This window comes from Neoarius graeffei, chromosome 15 (genome assembly GCF_027579695.1).
Source record: "Neoarius graeffei isolate fNeoGra1 chromosome 15, fNeoGra1.pri, whole genome shotgun sequence".
Taxonomy (NCBI): Eukaryota; Metazoa; Chordata; class Actinopteri; order Siluriformes; family Ariidae; genus Neoarius; species Neoarius graeffei.
Window position 1 is genome coordinate 42,124,771 of NC_083583.1, and position 23,419 is coordinate 42,148,189.

The window sequence follows — 23,419 nt, forward strand, 5'->3', positions numbered from 1 at the left end:
CTTTTATTGTCTTCTGACGGCATATTCTCTGTGGAACTGCAACTCGGTGCGATTTTATTATTTAATACGGAAAGCAAGTGATCTTTCTAAGAAGTTGTGGTGACTTTAAGAGCCGGTGTGGATGTGTAGCAGCCCAGATGTGCTCAGACTGGATCCAGAGGACACACGTCCCGTATTAAAGCCCTGCGATACCCGGGAGCTCACAGACAGAGCAGGAGGACGGAAAACAGACACCAACATGAAGAAGGGTACATCTGTGAAGAAGTTCATGTTCCTCTGCGTGTAGATCCATCACTGTAGACTCTGTGTGTGTGTGTGTTACTGACTCCTGTCCTGGATCCACATCGCCTCCATGGTGAAACAAAGACTGTAGACTCAGGTAGGGCTTCAATCCTGATTTTATACTTGTTTAAAAAAAAAAAAGACTAAAGCAATGATGTTTGTATAAGCCTTGTCTGTCATTGCTTTACACACATTACTATTTCATTTTTGATTCAATTAAATGAGCTTTACTGGCATGACTGTTACAGGAGGCTATTGATAATGAAATTACAAATATTTTTTATACAAATAGTAATAAAAGTGAAAAGTGTTTTTTTTAAATTAAATCTGTTTTCCTGTTGATGGTTTATATGATACTAATTAAGTGGATATTATAAACTGGTAGCTGTGTTGAGCTGTCTTCATTTCAACACTCTTGGTGTTGGCCTAATTCAGGAAAAGCACTAATATTTCCATCGTTGCTTTCTTTCCTTGTGAGCTATGATGTGTTTGGCTGCCTTTGCAGTCATAATGCTTTTTAAAAGCACTGGATCAGTATAAATGCATACAGTAATAATGTTTGACACAACACATACTAAGTAAAAAAAGTGTACGTCTTTGTTAACAGTATTGATTTTGGGCTTATATTCACCTGCTCAGGTGATGATATCAATGACACAATGAAGTAATATCATAAACATACTCTTCTTTCTGCTATCACTCCTTGAACTGTGCTGAACAAGTATGTCTCCTCTCTTCGTTACTGTAAAACGTTGGGATTTTTGCTCTGTATTGTTTTTTCTCTAGTGCAAACAGATCATGGTTAAATTTGAGGTTTATAAAGTCTAGTTTCGAGTATGTACAATATACCACCACCAACTGATCATTTTTGTGATTATATTATTTTTGTAATATTGATCTCAAAGCTGAGACAAGGACACAAGTCGTCTAAGCAAATGTAAGTCATGTCAAATATATTTTAATAAGTGGTTTATTATGTGCTGTGATCATCTTGTTGAGTCAGATATGTTCCAGAGGGTTTCTGTAGTAGTTTTCACAAATCACAGCATTCACATAAATCATCCATCCATCCATTATCTGTAGCCGCTTATCCTGTTCTACAGGGTCACAGGCAAGCTGGAGCCTATCCCAGCTGACTATGGGTGAGAGGCGGGGTACACCCTGGACAAGTCACCAGGTTATCGCAGGCACATAAATCATATATTAATTAAAAATTTATTAATTGCAGGGTCTGTCTTGTGACCTTTTTCTATCTCTCGCTATAATAAGAAATTAACTTTCAGCTCCATCTGACTTTAAATCCAAGCCTAATATTTATTCACTCTTATTCACTGGACCTGTTCTTTATGGTCCACTCTTCTTTTTTTGTTTCGGTGAACATGGAGGACAGAGAGCTTTGTGAGGAAGATGGCTGATCACTCTGGGTCTGAATACTTGGCTGAAATTTCCCAGTGATGGAAGAATATTGTTGCAGAAATGCTAGCTGAATTATTGAAAGACAGGTTTTTAATGCTTGAAAGCTCATATGGTTGCTATGCCAGAAGCAGTGTCTTCCTCAGAATAACTGAAACTACATTTGTGCTCTCACTTAATTAGGCACCATCCAAAAACCTGCTCTTATAAAAGAGGAATGTAGTCCTTCCAAAATCTAAACAGAATATATTGTGACATACTGTAGCTTTAGTATATTGCATTTTATATTTGTGGCAGTGTGAAAGTCATTATATAGCAGAATTATTAAAAAGGAATGAAATATTTAATTATTAGAATTAATATCACAGTTCTGTAGGGTTGAGAAATATGTGATATGATGTCAAATGATATTGATATCACAATATACTATATGAGCCAAGTGACATGGTGGCACAGCAGGTAGCTGCTTCACAGCTCCAAGGTCCCTGGTTTGATCCAAAACTCAGGTTCCTGTGTGTACCATGAGTTTTGCATGTTTTCCCTGTGTCCATAAGGGTTCTTCGGTTTCTCCAAGCTTTGGTTTCTTCCCACTGTCCAAAAACATGCCAGTACATGAACCGGCTCTAGTGAATTCTTCCTCGGTGGATTGAATGTGTGTGTGTGTGTGTGTGTGTGTGTGGTGCCCTGTGTCCCATCCAATCTGTATTTCCCCCTCACGTCCAGTGTTCCAGGGAAAGGCCCTGGATAACTGATAACTCCACTGTCACTCACTGTAACGAGTACCTACACTGCAATTTATTTTTGCATCCATCATTGCCTTTTTCTTCTTCAAATATTAAATGTTTCATAAATGTTGGATACAAAAATCTCTAAATGTTGCGATGCATATTGAGTATTGTGAAAATGTTTTTTAATATTGCAAGATATTTTTGGCCATGTAATCCTCTGCTACAGTGGAGCAGAACTGATTGAAACCGAATTAAATATGAAATTAATGAAACTATTAATTATGAAAATATGGTTCTACAAGTGGCTGTGGTGTCAGTGATAATTATGCAAGCTGATTCAACATGGTCCTAAAGGAACCGTTAGCAATGAGTAACCACTGATTCCCGTCCCTGATGCTGGAACACTCCTGCCTGTTGTTGCTTACCCTTCTTTAATACATCCAATCCACTGAATCAGCTAACCAGGCTCTTTCCTGAGTCAGTGTGTATATGTGTATGTGTTAGAGCAGGGAAAACAATAAAATGTGCAGGATCAGAGTAAAGAACCACTGGGGTAATGCATCATACTGGTCTCATCACCAAATGCAGAGCAGGATGTGTATATGTGAATTATGTAATATGTGAAATGGTGCCAACACACAGTAAGTCCATCAGGCTGTGTTTTAAACAAACATGACTGTTACACTGGAATCGCCTTTCCACGTTGAGTTTTTTATGGCTTTTTATGAGTGCGGCAATATCATTAAAGACCAAATCCAGTAAATCACATGAAACCATTACATAGTGAACATCAAGCAAGCATAACATCTCTGCACATCATTAAATATAGCTCTTCATTTCGCAGCCCTCCATAACCACCGTGAATAAACGGAATGACACAGGAAGTGCTGAATAAGGAGGCAGGCAGTGGTTTGAGGTTGTCAGATATGCGAGACTAGATGCAGCTTTGTCCTTGGGCTAGGAAGCTCATCCAGAACAGCCATAAATCCTGCGGTCCAGGCCTTGCCAGAGTATTATTGCCCCTCAAGATATAAACAGATGGATCTCACAAGATAGAGGATGAGCTGTGACTTTTTTGATCTGTGCACTTGTGCACTTTACGCCACTGAGTGAGAGCTGAGATTGAGAGCACATTCAGCAAAATTATTAATGAGTGATTTTAGTTGCAGAATAAAAATGTGCTGTGCCTTAATATTCTGTAGAATAGATATTGTAGCTACAGTGCATCATAAAATCTTATGTGATTATATCTTAATGGTATCTTTCCCTGGTTATTGTATATTTTCAAAAATTAATTTAGAGGAAAGCAGAATGCTGTTTTAAAGTAATTCAATTCAATACACACATTAAGATCACTGGCAGAAGACCAGTCCTTCATTTAGTCATATTAAAGCACAGAGTGCCCTTAACACACTGTACAACAATGAACAGAAATAAACAAACTGCATGGCATTTTTAGCAATGAATGTAATTTTAATCTCTGCCAGCAGTTGCACTTGCAGCTCTTTTCATCTGTTGCCTTCATAGCAGTGTTTTGTGCCAGCATGAGGATTCTTGAGAAAGCCACAAAAATAAATTAAATTTACCCTTTTTATTGACACTGAACCTCTTCTTTCTTTTGCGGTCCGTCAATAACAACGATGACTGTTTCATGTGGCATCAGGGACAAATCAAAGTCCTCCACTTTTGTCTGTTGTTGGCAAATACGTTCCACAAGTGAGGCTCAATGTTCCTACGTTTCAAGTTCCTCTTTACAGTGTCTTTAAACCTAAGCCGAGGCCTTCCCTGGTCATGTTTTCCCTCAGACAGCTGAGAATAGAGTAGCTGCCTAGGTAGGCGATCATGTTCCATTCTTTCCACATGGCCTAACCATCTGAGATTCATTAGTGTTAGTATATCTTCCATAGATGGGAGACCTGCTTTCTCAAGGATTTCCTTGTTGGGGATCTTATCCTTCCACGATATATTCATAATCTGTCTCAGGTGACGCATCATGTAAGCATGTAGTTTCTTAACATCAGTCCTACAGTATAGATGGCCCAAGTTTCTGCACCATAAAGGAGGGAGGAGAGTACTACAGCTCTGTAAACTTGACATTTTACATGGATGGTGACATGATGATTTTTCCACAGTCTCTGTTGGAGTTTCCCAAAGGATGCACTGGCTCTTCCCATTCTAACTGTGAGCTCCTGAGCCAGTCTGGCATTCTCAGCAATGGTACTACCTAGATATATAAACCTCCTACACGTCTTGAGTGGCTCATTGTTTATCTTCACTTCTAGATGATGGGAAGTTGTAGTCTGGGGTTTTGGTGCTTGATATAGGTGTTCTGTTTCTTTAACATTGATCTTCAGACTGAATTGTTCTGTTGCTCTGGCAAACTTGTCAACAAGGACCTGTATATCACTAGTGCTATGTGAAACCAGGGCACTGTTGTCTGCAAAGAGCATTTCTCGCACAATCATAAGTGATGTCTTGATTTTTGCTTTGAAGTGAGCAACATTGAACAGGTTTGCATCCTTCCTTGTTTGTATACAGATACCTTCAGTAGTATCTTTAAAAGCTACCTCAAGCATAGCTCTGAGATATAAAGAGAACAGAGTTGGTGCAAGCACACATCCCTGTTTCACCCCATTAGTCACCTCAAAGTCCTTTGACTGACTGTTACGCAGTGATATGCTGGCCCGCTTGCCACCATGTAAAGCCTTTATCAGGTTGATAAATTTCTCGGGGCAGCCATACTTCTTAAGGACACACCATAGTCCTTGACATGAGACATTATCGAAGGCTTTATTGAAGTCAATAAATACTATATAGAGTTGCATGTTCTGTTCTATACATTTCTCTTGCACTTGACGAAGACAGAAGATCATGTCAAGTGTGCTTCTTCCACTTCTGAATCCACACTGGGTCTCAGGTAGTACAGATAGAGTGATGTAGACATTTAGCCTGTTCAGAAGTATGCGAGAGAAAATCTTCCCAACTATAGTGAGCAAGGAAATACCACGATAGTTTCCACAATTCTTCCTGCCACCTTTTTTAAAGATTGGTACTATACTTGCATCTTTCCAATTTTGAGGTACTTGTTCTCTATCCCAGATCTGAAGAATGAGGTAATGTAGGCAGGTGATAAGTTTATATCCTCCATATTTCCAAACTTCAGCTGGTATTCCATCTCGCCCAGGAGCTTTACCTTCAGATGTAGATTTAATGGCTGTAAGGACACTGAACCTAACATTGTGATTAACGCTTGCTCAGGGGAAGCCCTCTGAAATTCAGGCCTGTACAAATAAATCCTTGCAACATACTTCTGATTTAGGATAGGCTTTACTTTTTAGTGCTGATGTATCCTTTTGTCATACTATTCATCCTTTTTTCTATTTGATTACATTTGTTTCTCATGCACCTAAAGGCCCGGTCCCACTGCACTTACGGATGCAAAGAGGATGTAAAACGTAAAAAAATCTTTGCCATCCGTTGGAAAACGCTATGCATCCGTTGTGTACTCATTGCATACGTGCTTCATACGCTCTATCCATCGAGCATCCGTCCACTGTGATTTCATCCGCGCAAAAAGTTTTGAGCTGCACAAAACTTTTAGAACGGATGAACTTTCCGCCGTGTACGATGTAAATCCGCGACATATATGAGCAACAAACGTTCTATGTCCGTTATCATCCGTTAAACGTCTGCTGTATCCTCTCTGCATCCTCTGGGCATCCTCGCAACTCACATCCGCTGCAGCTGAAAACGGAAAGAGGGAGGAAAGATAAGGTACATGAAACGTCTATTCATCGTTAGTAGCACGGAAATAGAAAGGATGTAAGCGTATGCATCTCGTATATAAAGTATTCAAAACGAACAAAGCGTTTATATCTGGGATGTATCTCGTATATTTATGGTTTTCTGGAGTATGTCTAGAGTATGTAGAAGGACACCTAGCGGACAATCGATATTTTGTATAAAAAGGGGGAGAAAATCATCTGGATCTCTCGATGTAGCCGCCAGCACGTCTTTCCGCTTTATGCTGACGGCGTGCGTGCTGCATCCCTTTATATCCGCAGAGCAGACGCAATTCATACCCCCCGCATGCGCAGTGAACGGTCTGCATCCGATATACATCCGCGCAACATCCCCTTTGTTTCCGTTAGGCGTACGTGATGCATCCCCTTCATCCGCTATGCATCCGCTCTTTCTGCTATGCGTCCGCTTCTCAGTTATCACCGGTAACCCCTTCGGAGCTGTCATCCACTTCCATCCACTTTCATCCGCTAGGCTTCCTATGAACATGCGTTTAACATCCCCGCTATATACTACCCACGTCCGTTCTTTTCCGTTCTGTTTTCGCAAATTTTCGCCAATTTTGTCCATTTCTGGAGCGGATGAAAACGGATAGAGCCACCCCCGAAATTTTGCTCGTCCGCTGTGTCTTTTTTGCATACGTTTTGTGTCCATTGGCCAGTGGGACCGGGCCTTAAGAAGCTCACAAATCCAGTAAGGGAAAAAAACAGCAAATTAAAATGTTAGATAAAATAGAGGGAAAGGGGGAAAAGAGAAAAGCACAAAAAAGAAGCAATGACAAAAACAAATCCATGAACATTCAGTTGTCTCATCTCATCTCATTATCTCTAGCCGCTTTATCCTTCTACAGGGTCGCAGGCAAGCTGGAGCCTATCCCAGCTGACTGCGGGCGAAAGGCGAGGTACACCCTGGACAAGTCGCCAGGTCATCACAGGGCTGACACATAGACACAGACAACCATTCACACTCACATCTACGGTCAATTTAGAGTCACCAGTTAACCTAACCTGCATGTCTTTGGACTGTGGGGGAAACCGGAGCACCCGGAGGAAACCCACGCGGACACAGGGAGAACATGCAAACTCCACACAGAAAGGCCCTCGCCGGCCCCGGGGCTCGAACCCAGGACCTTCTTGCTGTGAGGCGACAGCGCTAACCACTACACCACCGTGCCGCCTATTAAAGAAATTGTTTGGTTAAAAAAATCTTTTTTGTTTTTCAAATACTTGTCGAAAAATGTTGTATGTTGTAATGAATTATTTGAACACTAGGGGTTGTCTTGTATTTGAATGAGAGGTGCACATGGGACTGTACGGTAGCACAATAGAACAGGAAACATTTAAAACCTGTATATTTACAGATGAAATAGGTATACATTTAATTCTAAAGAACTAATGTCCCCTGTGATGACCTGGCGACTTGTCCAGGGTGTACCCTGCCTTTCGCCCTTAGTCAGCTGGGATAGGCTCCAGCTTGCCTGCGACCCTGTAGAACAGGATAAAGTGGCTCGAGATAATGAGATGAGATGAGATGAGAACTAATGTCTCAAAAGTTTAATTTCTGCACACCTTCTCAAGTTCCAAGTTAAACTTCCAATTGCAAAGTGGCAGGAGAACAGATGGACATATGGCAAGATTTATTCACTCCAGCACACTTAATGGAACTTTTACGTTGACAAATACCAGGCAAAGGGAGCACTGAAATTGAAACACATCATCAGGAACCCAAATGTAGGAAGGCATGAGCTGGAGATGATCCACTTTCACCAATGGGTGAAGGTAGAGAAGAGGAGAGCTACGAGCCCGGCTGACATGAGCAACATGGGGGAAGAAGGAAGATGGGCCAGAGCTACAGAACTTGGGCTTTAAGGTGCCTGGACCAAATGTGACCTGCCCGAGAGGAAGATTGCTTGGACTGACCTGTGGAAGTTCAGAATATTCTTCTTGCTACAGTTTGTCTATGTCAACCTTCCAACTCTCATCAATTTGGAATTAGCCTCATACTACTCCTTGTGTTACTCTGTACGACAGAGCTTCAGTGCAAACTGTGGATCAAGTGTTGGACTACATTTGGGATAGTGGGAAAATGGTTCAAATTTGATTTTTGCCAACTTATTTCTTTAAACAAGGAGGAAAATGAAGCACTAATACTTACCAATAATACTTACGCTATAATGGAGTTGGAAGAATTTTGGAACCTTAAAAAAGGGTCACTGGCTAAAAAAATGATGAGAGGTAGATGAGAAGTACTCATCTTCTGGCTGGCACTGGAGATTAATATTTCATGCCTATTCCTGTTCAGAGAGGTTCCTTAAGTAGTACTCATCAGTATGCATAAGTGTGCTGTTCTCTCCAGAATAAGAATAGCTCACTCTTTCAATTTTCCTGGTAAATATTTAAAATACAGTACCAGCCAAAAGTTTGGAAACACCTTCAAATTCTATGTTTTTTCTTTATTTTAATTAACTAAAAGACACTTCGTGTCTTAAAATAATAACTGACTGTTATTTCTCTTTACTTAGTTGAATGGTTCTTGACATAATATGGATTACTACAGTTGTCGAACAGGGCTATTTACTGTATTTTTATTATTTACTCTTTACTGGTTGATGGTGTCAAATACATTAAGAAGGCAAGAAATTCCATTTTTGACAAGACACACCTGTTAATTGAGAAGCATTCCAGGTGACTACCTCATGAAGCTGGTTCAGATAATGCCAATAGTGTGCAAAGCTGTTATCAAGGTAAATAGTGACAACTTTGAAGAATCTAAAAGATGAAACATATTGGTTTTTTAACACTTATTTGTACACCATATAATTCCATATGTTCCATATGTTATTTCATAGTTTTGATGAGTTCAGTATTGTTCTACAATGTAGGGAAAAAAAATAAAAAAAAAATAAAGACATCAAATTTGAAGGTGTTTCCAAACTTTTGACTGGTACTGTATGCAAGAACAGATTTGAAGTTTTCCACTGATGGAGAAAATATAGATATGGACAGAAATGTTGGATCCTATTTTACATGGGTTTAGAAGGATCACACTTATTAAAAGCTCTGATGAACTCTGACTGTACAGCAGAAAATGAGCACAGAACGTCCTTAAATGTTCCTGGTGGAAAATACATTCAGCAGGGATCAAACATAAATGTCCAGCTCCACTAAGAATAAAAATAAATCCACATAATGGTTACTTCAGGGTGGCAGGGCGCATCCGGTTGTGCTGTAGTGTTTTCTAATTATCTTTAAATAGCCCTCATTGTTGTTCTCACATGTTGGATTATTGTTTGCTACTGCTTATGACTATAGCCTGTAATTATGGAACCTATTATTATATATCTGCTAAACGTTGCTTACATGGAGAGCAGGCTTGCGCAAAGAGTGCCTTAGCAAGAGAAAGGTACTCATTATGGCCAGACAGGAGGAAATGGACTGTATTATAATAGAGGGAGATGTGGTAGATAAGGAAAAACAACAGGCCAGGCAGGGGATTGGAGGAGAGAAGGATGACATGATGAGGATAGACAGAAAGTAAGCGATTAGATGGCTGTTTGCCCAGAAGCAACAGAGCAGATGAGGAAGAGGAGGCAGGATTTGGCAGAGCTGAAGAGACATCCTACTTCTGGCAGCTGAAATGACAAACATAATCAGCAGGTCAAATAAAAGTAAGCGCTAAAACTGGAGAAAAACTTCACTGTCAGCTTACACGCTTGTTATGGAGATATGATCAGATTTACTGGGCAGATTGTTTTGATTTCATGCTTTGAATGAAATAAACGTCAGGTTTACTTTTGCCCAGGTGGATAGAAATCCTCCAAACTGCACCACATAAAATTTGAGCCTATATATGCACATGTTGCTATTGTTTTTAAGGGATTTATTTTCTTTTTTCCAAGGTCTATCTAGCTAATCTAGCTAAACAACACCCAATGCTTAAAGTTTGACATATCTGCTGTGTATCTTTATTAAGTACAACAACCTTCCCCACATTGATTAATATTCATTAATTTTATAAGATTCCAACTGCTATACAGCAAAATGCGACTGTCTCTTCGTTTTTAATATTTGTCCTAAGCTACTATTTTTAACAGTTATTCCACGAAATCGAGTTGTACACGAGCTGATAGCCGACGAGGTGCATAGCGCCGAGTTGGCTATAAGCCATGTATGATAAGATTGAGTGGAATAACTGTTTTATTCTATCCACATTCCCTGGATTTTGAGAAACAGAGCATTTTTATTTTTATTTTTTACAAATTTGATAAAAACTTTATACAAAACGTCTGACAAAATAATTTCTGCTTAGAATGTAAACAAACTGGCGAAATGACAGTAGCAATTTGTGAAAAATGCTATAATAATAATTCTTGAAAAATAAAAAAAGACATTCTTACCATCAAATACTTTTATTCTATATTTTGTTGCTTTTTGGGGGTTTTGTTTTCAAGTAGAGTTTTTATTTCATTCTTGGTTGGTTCAGCAACACACTCCGCCATTTTGTTTTTCTCTACTCATGGTATATGAGCTGATATCCTAGTAGCAGAGTAGCCAATCAGAGCACGCGATTGCTCATATCCAATGAATGTGGCTAGAATAAAGTTTATTAGCCTAGTGCCTTTATAAAAACATCACAGTGATTTATTGCACTGATTCTTGAAGTGTTGTATTTTGGTAGATTTTGAGTCTCACGGGTCATACTCCGTGAGTGAGTTAAGCGATGATGTTTCCTCAGCAACCATGGCTCATTCACTGGGAGGTTTTCTACCAGTTTATGAAAAAGGATTGTTTTTAATAATTATTTCTTCACTTTTTTCATCAGTGCAATAGGTCCATACATGAAAATTTTCATATGATTACCTGACCTTCAAGAACTTCATTCCCATTTGCTCAGTGAACATTATTCTGATCCCCACTGTCAAAATGTGATGTGAGGAGTTACACAGCCACATTCTTTCTTTCCCCACTATTCTGGCAAATCTCATCTCCTGGACTATGATTAGTCAGTGCTAAGACTGGCTTGTAATTCTTCAAAAGGAGTCTGACAGTTGGACAATTGAGAAGCCAGATTGTGAAAATGGTGGTTTGTCTAGTACTATTAAAGTCTCACTTTGGGACCATGAATTTTGAACTTGAAGCTTAAACTTGAACCACAGAGGACCACTTACATCTATTAAAAGTTATCATGCCTTAAGTTGTCAAAGGTTTATTACAACATCTGGGATCATTTTATCAGACAGCAAGGAGACAATTAATAACAAACTTTCACATTGTAACTTGATTATCCATGGTGTGGTTTAATTGGTGATGGGTCGGTAAGTAATATGGTTTTGGGCAACCTTAGGGAGGAGGACAGTGAGTCATGGGTGACTTTCACCTGTGAGTATTTGCATTTGATTGAGATAAAGTCAAAGAGAAAGGCAGTCAGCTTCAGAAAACATTTCACAGACCAAAATAAGTAGTACATTAAGTTTAACTAGACATCGTAATTGTTATTATTTTTTCTGGGGATGTGTTTAATTTCTATTTGCCATTTCTAACTGTTTTTAAAATAGTTTAAGAATCGTTGCTTACCAAATTTTTTGTAAAGGTATGACAGTGTGTACTCACCCTATAAATCACTCTAAACTTTCTAAAATGTGGGGCTTTTGTGGGACTTTTCAATCTGCAGATTGGTCAAAGTGTGAAAATTGTCACTGCAGTGATTTTACCAAATGTATTCAAGAAATGAGCCGAATATCTAATCTACATGTAAGATAATATTGAGCGTAACATACAGGAGTGAGGCATGTAGGGTTGAAGATGTTTCTAATTTACATATTTATAGAATCTGGAATTCTTGGTGAAGGTAAATGTGTGGGTATGTCTGGTCTTTTTTCATTGAACTGCCATATCAATAAATAAAAAATAAACAAATAAATAAATAAATATGGAATAAAACTTCCGAATGAGTTTGTAGTGACTGTTTATATTCTGAAATTTTCTATGATGGAGTCCAGCTGGCTCGGCAACCTTAGCTGAATAACGTCAGAGTTAATTGTCTCCATTGACGCAGAGTGAGAGTGCAGATGCCTGTGTTAGGCAGCACACAGCTGCAGGAAGTCTTATCAGCACTACAGTACATCAGCCACTAAAGGAGAATGAAGGCTGTGCCAGAATCCTGCATTTTTACTGTTGCTCTAATCTGGGCTCAGCAGTGGTGAGAGGCTCAAACTGCCATCCACCTGCTACGCTGTGTGAGCAGAATTTAAAAACCGCTCAGGGTGTCAAGTCCCAGACTTCAGTTTTACTTGACTGGGTGATGAGGACCATATAGGCGTGGACCTATTTTAGATTACTGCCTTATCCTATGGGATGGTGTATAATGTGCTGTGCAAGCATTGCCTCAGTGAAAATTTACACTTACACAATTTTACCCTTACTCCAAATGCAGTACAAGAGCCAAGACATGCTCTGTGCCTAAAGTTTATTTCTTTAGTTTTGAGACTGATTTTGCTAACACGTTTCTCATTTAGCAATTTAGTAAATTTAGAATTGTGTATATTCTATGCCTAGGTCATCACTCAAACTATGATGAGTTGTTCTCTTATACAGACTTAATTATGTGAACACCACAGAGTCAAAAGAACCACAGAGCCAACTCATTTTGTTCCTCAGCATGTAATCTTGTGTAACTCAGCGTCAGAGTCAGGTAGGAGATGTGACCCAAGTTTAAAAGCAAAATTGTTAGAAGTGATTTATGACTAGGCTGGCACGGTGGTTAGCACTGTCGCCTCACAGCAAGAAGGTTCTGGGTTCAAGCCCAGTGGCCGACGGGGGTCTTTCTGTACGGCATTTGCATGTTCTTTCTGTGTCTGTGTGGGTTTCCCCTACAGTCCAAAGACATGCAGGTTAGGCTAATTGGTGGCTCTAAATTGAGTGTGGGTGTGAATGTGAGTATGAATGGTTGTTTGGCTCTATGTGTCAGCCCTGCGATGACCTGGCAACTTGTCCAAGGTGTACCCCGCCTCTCGCCCATAGTCAGCTTGTCTGTGACCCTGCACAGGATAAGCAGTTATGGATGGATGGATTTATGATTATAGAAAATAGTGACATTTTAACTGCCGTCTTTTTGTGCAATTTCTTGGAGCTGTTTATGTACAAATTACAGTGGTGCTTGAAAGTTTATGAACCCTTTAGAATTTTCTATATTTCTGCATAAATATGACCGAGAACATCATCAGATTTTCACACAAGTCCTAAAAGTAGATAAAGAGAACCCAGTTAAACAAATGAGACAAAAATATTATACTTGGTCATTTATTTATTGAAAATGATCCAATATTACATATCTGTGAGTGGCAAAAGTATGTGAACCTCTAGGATTAGCAGTTGGTTTGAAGGTTAAATTAGAGTCAGGTGTTTTCAATCAGCGGGATGACAATCAGGTGTGAGTGGGCACCCTGTTTTATTTAAAGAACAGGGATCTATCAAAGTCTGATCTTCACAACACATGTTTGTGGAAGTGTATCATGGCACGAACAAAGGAGATTTCTGAGGACCTCAGAAAAAGCATTGTTGATGCTCATCAGGCTGGAAAAGGCTACAAAACATCTCTAAAGAGTTTGGACTCCACCAATCCACAGTCAGACAGATTGTGTACAAATGGAGGAAATTCAAGACCATTGTTACCCTCCCCAGGAGTGGTTGACCAACAAAGATCACTCCAAGAGCAAGGCATGTAATAGTCGGCGAGGTCACAAAGGACCCCAGGGTAACTTCTAAGCAACTGAAGGCCTCTCTCACATTGGCTAATGTTAATGTTCATGAGTCCACCATCAGGAGAACACTGAACAACAATGGTGTGCATGGCAGGGTTGCAAGGAGAAAGCCACTGCTCTCCAAAAAGAGCATTGCTGCTCGTCTGCAATTTGTTAAAGATCACGTGGACAAGCCAGAAGGCTACTGGAAAAATGTTTTGTGGATGGATGAGACCAAAATAGAACTTTTTGGTTTGAATGAGAAGTGTTATGTTTGGAGAAAGGAAAACACTGCATTCCAGCATAAGAACCTTATCCCATCTGTGAAACATGGTGGTGGTAATATCATGGTTTGGGCCTGTTTTGCTGCATCTGGGCCAGGATGGCTTGCGATCATTGATGGAACAATGTATTCTGAATTATACCAGTGAATTATAAAGGAAAATGTCAGGACATCTGTCCATGAACTGAATCTCAAAAGAAGGTGGGTCATGCAGCAAGACAACGACCCTAAGCACACAAATCTTTCTACCAAAGAATGGTTAAAGAAGAATAAAGTTAATGTTTTGGAATGGCCAAGTCAAGTCCTGACCTTAATCCAATTGAAATGTTGTGGAAGGACCTGAAGCCAGCAGTTCATGTGAGGAAACCCACCAACATCCCAGAGTTGAAGCTGTTCTGTATGGAGGAATGGGCTAAAATTCCTCCAAGCCGGTGTGCAGGACTGATCAACAGTTACCGCAAACGTTTAGTTGCAGTTATTGCTGCACAAGGGGGTCACACCAGATACTGAAAGCAAAGGTTCACATACTTTTGCCATTCACAGACATGTAATATTGGATCGTTTTCCTCAATAAATAAATGACCAAGTATAATATTTTTGTCTCATTTGTTTAACTGGGTTCTCTTCACCTACTTTTAGGACTTGTGTGAAAATCTGATGATGTTTTAGGTCATATTTATGCAGAAATATAGAAAATTCTAAAGGCTTCACAAACTTTCAAGCACCACTGTATATTAGTACTTGTCTTTTGAGGTGAGTGGGTTGCTTTAGGTTTGTACAGTTTATACAGACATGCTTCTCTTATTTGTTAGCAACGTTAATCTCATAGCTCCAGTGCAAAAAATGAAGCAGCAAATTTCAGACACTAAACATGTGGCTGATTGACTACATTTTATATAAGAGGAAAAAATCTTGTATAATGGAAGAAGTAGAAGCTGTTTTGGTGAGACAGCTGGTGTGTTGGATGAGGCAGAGATCAGGAAATTATCTGGTTTTTTGTTTTTTTTTACGTACTGAAGAAAGAGATGCACTTCTTTCTCCCACAGCATGAGTATATGACGGATGTAAAGAGAGAAATGAGCAGGTGTGTCTGACTTCCCCTTTTTTTTCTCTCTCTCTCTCTTTTTCACTCTCTTCCTGCTGCGAGCCTTCATTATTCTCCACCAGCTGCATGATAGCACTTCATCATGCCAGGTCCTTAATCAAATCTGCACTTCTGGTCAAACTCAATTCTGCCAATCTACTTCACCCAACAGTTCCTCTGTCAGCACACTCACTACGCTTCTGACAGAGGAGAAACCAGAGGACACAAGCATCAGCAGACTTCTCTCTCTCTCTCTCTCTCTCTCTCTCTCTCTCTCCTCTCAGCCATTTCTGTCTATTGATCCATCCATCCATTTGACCAAACTAAAACCTGACTGTTGAAAAACATATTGATTAGTACATCAATCAGATTATATGTGTGTATGACAGCCTGTCTAATTGCAGTTATGGCAGCAGTGACATACACACTACTATGGACTGGGTGAATATGATCTGCTCAGATTTGATTTTGTTGCTATAGAGACCCACCAGGGAGCACAAACAGGAAGCAGCAAATTGGATGATTATGTGTTGGTTCCAAGCAGCATGTAGCAGACAACAGATTTCAGCTTTTTAATCCTACAGAAGTGTTACTCAGATATTCATTGTCTTTAGCAGTGAGTTTTACATGAATCATCTTTAATGTATCTGGAAAATGTTTCAATATATTTACCTTAGTAACATATTTGACAAATCTCCACTACAGCTCACATTAATTTTTGTTAATTAATTGGTAAGAGCTTTTTAAATCAATCCTACTGTATTATTAATAGGTTGCATTATATTCTGTATAATAAAAGGCTACACAAACCATGTTTTATTAAGGTACAAAATAAGCATTTTTATATACATGGTTGTAAAGTGCCACCTAGTGACCTACTTTTCTCTCAGCCTTTCTACTCCATAGTAGCCCAAGGCCCATTCTAACCAAGACCAACAAACATACTGACCAAGACCAAAACAAGACAAAGGTCAACTGAGACCAAGATATATACTTACATAGACCAAGACATTACCAAGTCCCATACCAACCTATACAAAGACAAAAATCAAAACCTATACCAACTGAGACCAGGACCCAGACTGAGACCATGACCAAGACCTAGTCAAAGCCAAAACCCATTCCAAATGAGACTAAAACTGAGACCATACCAACTGAGACAAAGACAGGTCCAGAACCTACACCAGCTGAGACTAAGACATACCACCTCAGATCAATTTTGGAACAAAATCCATACTAACTAAAAGCCATATAAAACAAGACATGATCTATGCCAATAGAGACCATGATCTGTCCCAGCCAGGAGCAATAAGTACCAAGACCTGTACCAAGACCAAATTCAATACCAACCATGACCAAGTCAAGACCCATACCTACAGTAACAAAGAACCATACCAAGACACAATCAAGGCAAAATGGGTAGAAACCTAGAGGACACCAAGATCAATGTCCAGTGATCTTGAAACCTTTGGAACTATGACCCTGCTTAAACCCTAAGCTTGATTTGAAGGCGATAGGTTTGTTTTTGTTGTTGTTGTTGTTGTTGTTGTTGTTGTTGTTGTTGTTGTTGTTTTTAAATCTTCATTCAGTAAAATTGCATAATGTGTTATTTCTACAAGAAAATGTCAAGAGAAATCAAAGAACCATGGGAATGCCTAAACCTTTGTCTTCATCCAGGGAATCCAGATTCTATAAATATGCAAATGCAAACACCCCCAACCTACATAATTGGGAACATACTTGGCTCTATGTTAGGACACACCAAAGCATTATCAGTCACATCTTTAATTTTCACTCAGATTTTCTTATCACATTTTTTAAATCTCCTGCAATTAAAAAAAAATTGCAGCAAAATGTTACAGTTTGAGTCCTCATAATTCCCCCACAGATTTGAGTGGCATATACACTCACCAGCCACTTTATTAGGAACACTCATACACCTGCTGTTTTATCTCATCTCATTATCTGTAGCCGCTTTATCCTTCTACAGGGTCGCAGGCAAGCTGGAGCCTATCCCAGCTGACTACGGGCGAAAGGCAGGGTACACCCTGGACAAGTCGCCAGGTCATCACAGGGCTGACACATAGACACAGACAACCATTCACACTCACATTCACACCTACGGTCAATTTAGAGTCACCAGTTAACCTAACCTGCATGTCTTTGGACTGTGGGGGAAACCGGAGCACCCGGAGGAAACCCACGCGGACACGGGAAGAACATGCAAACTCCGCACAGAAAGGCCCTTGCCGGCCACGGGGCTCGAACCCGGACCTTCTTGCTGTGAGGCAACAGCGCTAACCACTACACCACCTACTGTTTTATGCAGTTATTTAATCAGCCAATCCCTTGACAGCGGCACAATGCCTAAAATCATGCAGATACAAATCAAGAGCTTCAGTTAATGTTCACTTCAAACATCAGAATGGGAAAAATTGTGATCTCTGTGGCTTTCACTGTGGCATACTGTAGGTGTTGGTGCCAGATGGACTGGTTTGAGTATTTCAGAAACTGCTGCTCTCCTGGAGTTTTAACATACAACAGTCGCTAGAGTTTAAACAGAATGGTGCGGAAAGAAAAAGAAAAAACAGTAAGTGAGCAACAGTTCTGTGGGTGGAAACGCCTTGTTGATAAGAGAGGTCAGAGGAAAATGTCAAGATTGGTTTGAGCTGCCAGGAAGGATATACTGTAGTAACTCATATAATCACTCTTTACATCCTTGATGAGCAGAAAAGCATCTCAGCATGCAACAGCAGAAGACCACATTGGGTTCCACTCCTGCCAGCCAAGAACAGGCATCTTAGAATCATGAACAAGTTCCTATTAAAGTGGCCAGTCAGTGTAAAGGTTCAAGAGATTTTAAGTTTAAAGTTGCATTGCAATACTATGAGCCTGTCATTTTATATATGAACTTAAATGTCTTTCGTGTCCATATGTTCAGTGATTTCTTTCTTGACAAAGGTATTAGAAACTGTTAGGACTCTGTGCTTCTGCTTATTTCCAGGGTTTGATGGAGAGCTGGTCGAATGACAGCGGGAACTGTCGTCATAACTGGAGGAATACTTGCAACAGTGATACTGCTGTGTATCATTGTAGTGCTCTGCTACTGCCGACTCCAGGTGAGCTTTATGCTGCATTTATTCTCAAATTTACTGAGATCCAGAATAACAAAATACTAAATGATTTTTAAAGGTTTTGAACTATTTGTCAGTATTTCTTACAGAATATATTTCACAATCCAACACACCTAATCCAGTTGATCAAGTAGACCTAAATGCACTTTGACAGACAGTTTGTTGACCAAAATACGCTGCACTAGTTTTGCACTGGCGCTACAAGGCTAATGTAACTAACAAATTAAGGAAGCTTATAGCCTTCAGTGATTTGGATGCTATCAAAGTTCCAATCTGATTTGTATGTGTAGTCGAGGAAACTGTTTTGTATGTATGGTCCACTCCGGAAGTATGGAAATGGCAAGGTCAGTTCTTTCGTTTTTGCTATACACTGAGGACATCTGCACAGTAGAGATGAGAGTTGAAGTTAGGTACACCCACTACTTTGGTAGGCCCTCCCCTTTTTCACAAAATACAGCGGTAGATCAGATGAATATGGGTACATTCTCCAATTTCCTTTATCATATCTATCCTGAGAGCTGAAATAGTTTCAGGTGGAAATATTTCATGAATACGGAGGTGTGTAGAAAGGACATTTTACACATGAACTGGAAATTTTCTGACATTGATGTGATGATTGTTACCCATTCATCACTGGTGCAGAATGCTCTGGCAGTGCAGTGTGATTTAATAACTCGTTATTTGGGACACATGACTATTCTGAGCATACTGTGAACTAACTAGCTGACTTATAAAATCCATCCTAATGTTATTGGTAGCATATGTGTTCACTGATGAACAAATGACTTTTGCACAAATTTCGATAGTTGGCTGGCTGGATGTCATTAATATTGAAATAATATAGCTATCAAGGTGAATATATGGTTAAGTAAGTAGCACAGTTAAACTAGCCTTTTCCTATGAAAACTCTCAATGCTTCAAACGTTTTTAATAGAGATGTGCATCTTATCTCGTCTCATCTCATCTCATCTCATCTCATCTCATCTCATCTCATCTCATCTCATCTCATCTCATCTCATCTCATCTCATCTCTAGCTGCTTTATCCTGTTCTACAGGGTCGCAGGCAAGCTGGAGCCTATCCCAGCTGACTACGGGCGAAAGGCGGGGTACACCCTGGACAAGTCACCAGGTCATCACAGGGCTGACACATAGACACAGACAACCATTCACACTCACATTCACACCTACGGTCAATTTAGAGTCACCAGTTAACCTAACCTGCATGTCTTTTGGACTGTGGGGGAAACCGGAGCACCCGGAGGAAACCCACGCGGACACGGGGAGAACATGCAAACTCCGCACAGAAAGGCCCTCGCCAGCCACGGGGCTCGAACCCACTTGCTGTGAGGTGACAGCGCTAACCACTACACCACCACAGATGTGCGTGTGTACAGAAAAGTTTAAATGTAATAAACAGACTGGGCACAATGCAGGTGCTGCAGTCAGTCTATTACAGCCAAGGCTGTCAATCACCTCATTCCAAATTGTAGCCATGCTTTCTTATGATATAGAAGAATAACGTTTTAAAAACTAATTTCTGTGGGAAAATTTTTAAAAAATGTGCAGATAACAGCATAGGGAAAACTAACTCGTAATTATATTCCATACCACAAGATGCCATCCACTTACCAGCAGTAAGAATCGGAAGGCCAGATTGGAATTCACAAAGAAATATAGAGATGAGAAACAAAAGTTTGCCACCAAGCTTAACCTCTACCAAAGTGATGGAAAGGGCAAAGTGTGGAGAAAGAAAGGATCTGCTCATGATCCAAAACATACGAGTTCATTGCTCAAGTATGCTCGAGGTAATTTCATAGCTTGGGCTTGCATGAGTGCTTCTGGAACAGGTTCACTAATCTTTATTAATGATGTAACTCATGAAGAATGAAATCAAAAGTCTACAGAAACATTATGCCTGCCAATTTACAGAGAAATGCATCCAGTCTAATTGGGAGGAACTTCATCATGCAGCAAGACAATGAACCAAAACACATTGTTAACACAACAAAGGACTTCATCAGGGGGGAAAAAAGTGGAAGGTTTTCAACTGGCCAAGTCAATCTCCAGACCTTAAAGTACATATCACGGGTAAATTCAGGAGCAAGATCAATGTAATTCTCCTATTTTATATTAAACTTTGGTCAAATATCTGTAACATTCTGCATTCTCTGCAATTTTTTTACCTTGCGCAATACCAGAAAAATTCAGTTGAAATCAAGCCATTTGAGGCAAATTGGTCCGCCTCTGAAAAAACTTGGCATTTGGATTTCCCAGCAAACACTGATTTTTCTGACATCACGTGTGGGACTCCTCCCTCTGAATCCTACGTCAGCGCTGGTTTGTTTATGACAAAACGACCTGGTGGTTTTCTGCAAATTTCTTCAATGTTATCACGTAATTATTAAAATGGTTAACAGATGTATCATAGGAGGGTGTAGCAACACCAATCATGATGGGATTAGTACTCATCGTTTCCCAAAAGACCGGACAATGAGAGAGAAATGGGAGCGCTTGGTCTACACAGGCTGTGCACTGAAACTGTGCAAGCTCGCACAGCCTGCTGGCAGTTCTGCAGATAACGTCACGAATCTGGCTCCAGACTCCCTTGGGATTTTTCCAGACGCATTTTGTTATTTTATTTTTTTCTGGGGCGGCACAGTGGTGTAGTGGTTAGCGCTGTCGCCTCACAGCAAGAAGGTCCGGGTTCGAGCCCCGTGGCCAGTGAGGGCCTTTCTGTGTGGAGTTTGCATGTTGTCCGCGTGGGTTTCCTCCGGGTGCTCTGGTTTCCCCCACAGTCCAAAGACATGCAAGTTAGGTTAACTGGTGACTCTAAAGTGAGTGTGAATGGTTGTCTGTGTCTATGTGTCAGCCCTGTGATCACCTGGCGACTTGTCCAGGGTGTACCCCGCCTTTCGCCTGTAGTCAGCTGGGATAGGCTCCAGCTTGCCTGCGACCCTGTAGAACAGGATAAAGCGGCTAGAGATAATGAGATGAGATTAGATATTTTTTTCTGCTGTAGACAGATGGCCTTGTGCAAAATTACCCTTCTGGATGAGTGTGTAAAGGGACATACTTTCATATTTAAAAAAAAACGAAATTGGTCCAGAATATGCACTTTAACCGAATTGAGCAGCATTTCACCTCCTCAAGAAGAGACTGAAGGAAGACACCCTACCCCTTCAAAAAAAAAAAAACTTTAAGAAGCTGTTGTACAAGAAAAGCATCACAAAAGAAGAATGCAACAGTTTGGCAATGTCAGTGGGTCACCGGCTCAATGCAGTTATTGCAATCAAGGGATATGCAACCAAATATTAAGTGTAATGTACTTTAAAACTATCTGTTTCTATACTTTTGCTCACATATATGTTGAGTGGCCTGCAACCAAAAGTGCCATGTTCTAAGTTGTTTAACATGTCTAAATGTAAATATCAGGAACTGAAAGCTGTGTCGATCATATCATATTCATCTTTTGATCTCAAACTTAAATACCTTCAGTGTAAGCAAAACCAAAAAAACTGGCCTTGCTGTTCCAGTACTTTTGGAGGGGGCATTGTATGTATAATACTGTACAAATCGTATTACTATACCATACAATAGTAACACTACACCATACCATGTCTTCTGGAGTGAGTGTGTATTTGTATCAAGTTATGGAGGTATCTTGAATTAAATCTGGAATGAAAAGGCTTTCCTGGATGGGTGTCTTCCCATGTTTCACACATTGGGGTCCAGAGAACCTCCAGGCATCTGTAGCCAGAGGGTAATTTTTTAAACTTTGGTTACATTCGTGAAATTCACAACCCACCTTTATCATAGATGGTATATTTATTGTTGAGTGTTTATAGTTGTCTGTTTCACTTAATCTGAATAGATTTATAATAAATCTTTTCTGTCAGATGAAAGTTCAGAAATTAAAATGCTGTATTGCTCCAATAAATAGCCAAAATATTATTGTACACATTTTAAAAATGGGCCTAATATTTAAATAGTTCCACAAAGGGCTTTGCGAAGTCCATCCATCCAATATCCGTAACCGTTTATCCTGTGCAGGGTTGCAGGCAAGCTGGAGCCTATCCCAGCTGACTATGAGTGAGAGGTGGCGTACACCCTGGACAAGTCACCAGATTATCGCAGGGCTGACACATAGAGACAAACTACAATTCACACTCATATTCACACCTACAATCAATTTAGAGCCACCAAGTAAACTAACCTGCATGTCTTTGGACTATGGGGAGAAACCAGAGCACCCACAGAAAACCCCTTTCCTTGGAGCACCCCTTTCCTCTGGATGCTTTGAGAAGTAATCTGTTATGTTCATGTCTGTCTCATTCTGACTCCATGACTCCATCATAACTCTCTCTCTCTCTCTCTATCTATCTATCTATCTATCTATCTATCTATCTATCTATCTATCTATCTATCTATCTATCTATCTGCCTTTCACACTGTCTCTCTCTGTCTCTCAGTATTACTGCTGTAAGCAGAATGGATCTGACCCAGACTCCCCTTCATACTCTGAGGCCCAGTTCTCCTGTGATATCTGCAGACCTCCAGGCATGGATGGGTCCAGCAACTCTCCCCTGTCTGTATCTCCTGAAGTGGCCCACAACTCTTGCCCCACCTGCTCCTCCTTCTACAGCAACTCGTTCTACCTCCGTAACAGGGACGAGATGCGCAACGGGGCCGAGCGCATTGCCTGCATGCTGCCCTCCACACATGGCACCTCGCTGAGTTCACACACCTTCCCTGATTTCTACTGCAACACACATGCTATCAGCACTGACGTCTGAGCAGTGGTGAATGACATGAGGTGAGCTGTTCCAAATAACCACTGTGGCACATGGGATTCTGAGATACCAGGAAAGTGTACCTGAAAGAGTATTGGTATCGGATTTGACTGGGGTTTTTTTTTATTTTTATTTTTTTTAAATATTGAAATTCACTCGGTCAAG

General features: G+C 40.2%; 1 protein-coding gene across 1 annotated transcript; it reads left to right on the top strand.

Moving 5' to 3' along the window:
- fam163ab (family with sequence similarity 163 member Ab) lies at window positions 1-23,419 on the top strand. The gene is made up of 3 exons (XM_060940531.1): window positions 1-379; window positions 18,334-18,448; window positions 22,934-23,419. Exons 2-3 carry the CDS (start codon window positions 18,356-18,358, stop codon window positions 23,255-23,257), a joined length of 417 nt encoding a protein of 138 aa, XP_060796514.1. The 5' UTR covers window positions 1-379; window positions 18,334-18,355; the 3' UTR covers window positions 23,258-23,419.

Bases quoted from the DNA above. Each gene is read 5' to 3' on its own strand.
- fam163ab (XM_060940531.1), top strand. From the start codon at position 18,356: ATGACAGCGGGAACTGTCGTCATAACTGGAGGAATACTTGCAACAGTG. The intron at 18,449-22,933 runs GTGAGCTTTATG...TCTGTCTCTCAG, and splicing joins TCTGCTACTGCCGACTCCAG to TATTACTGCTGTAAGCAGAA.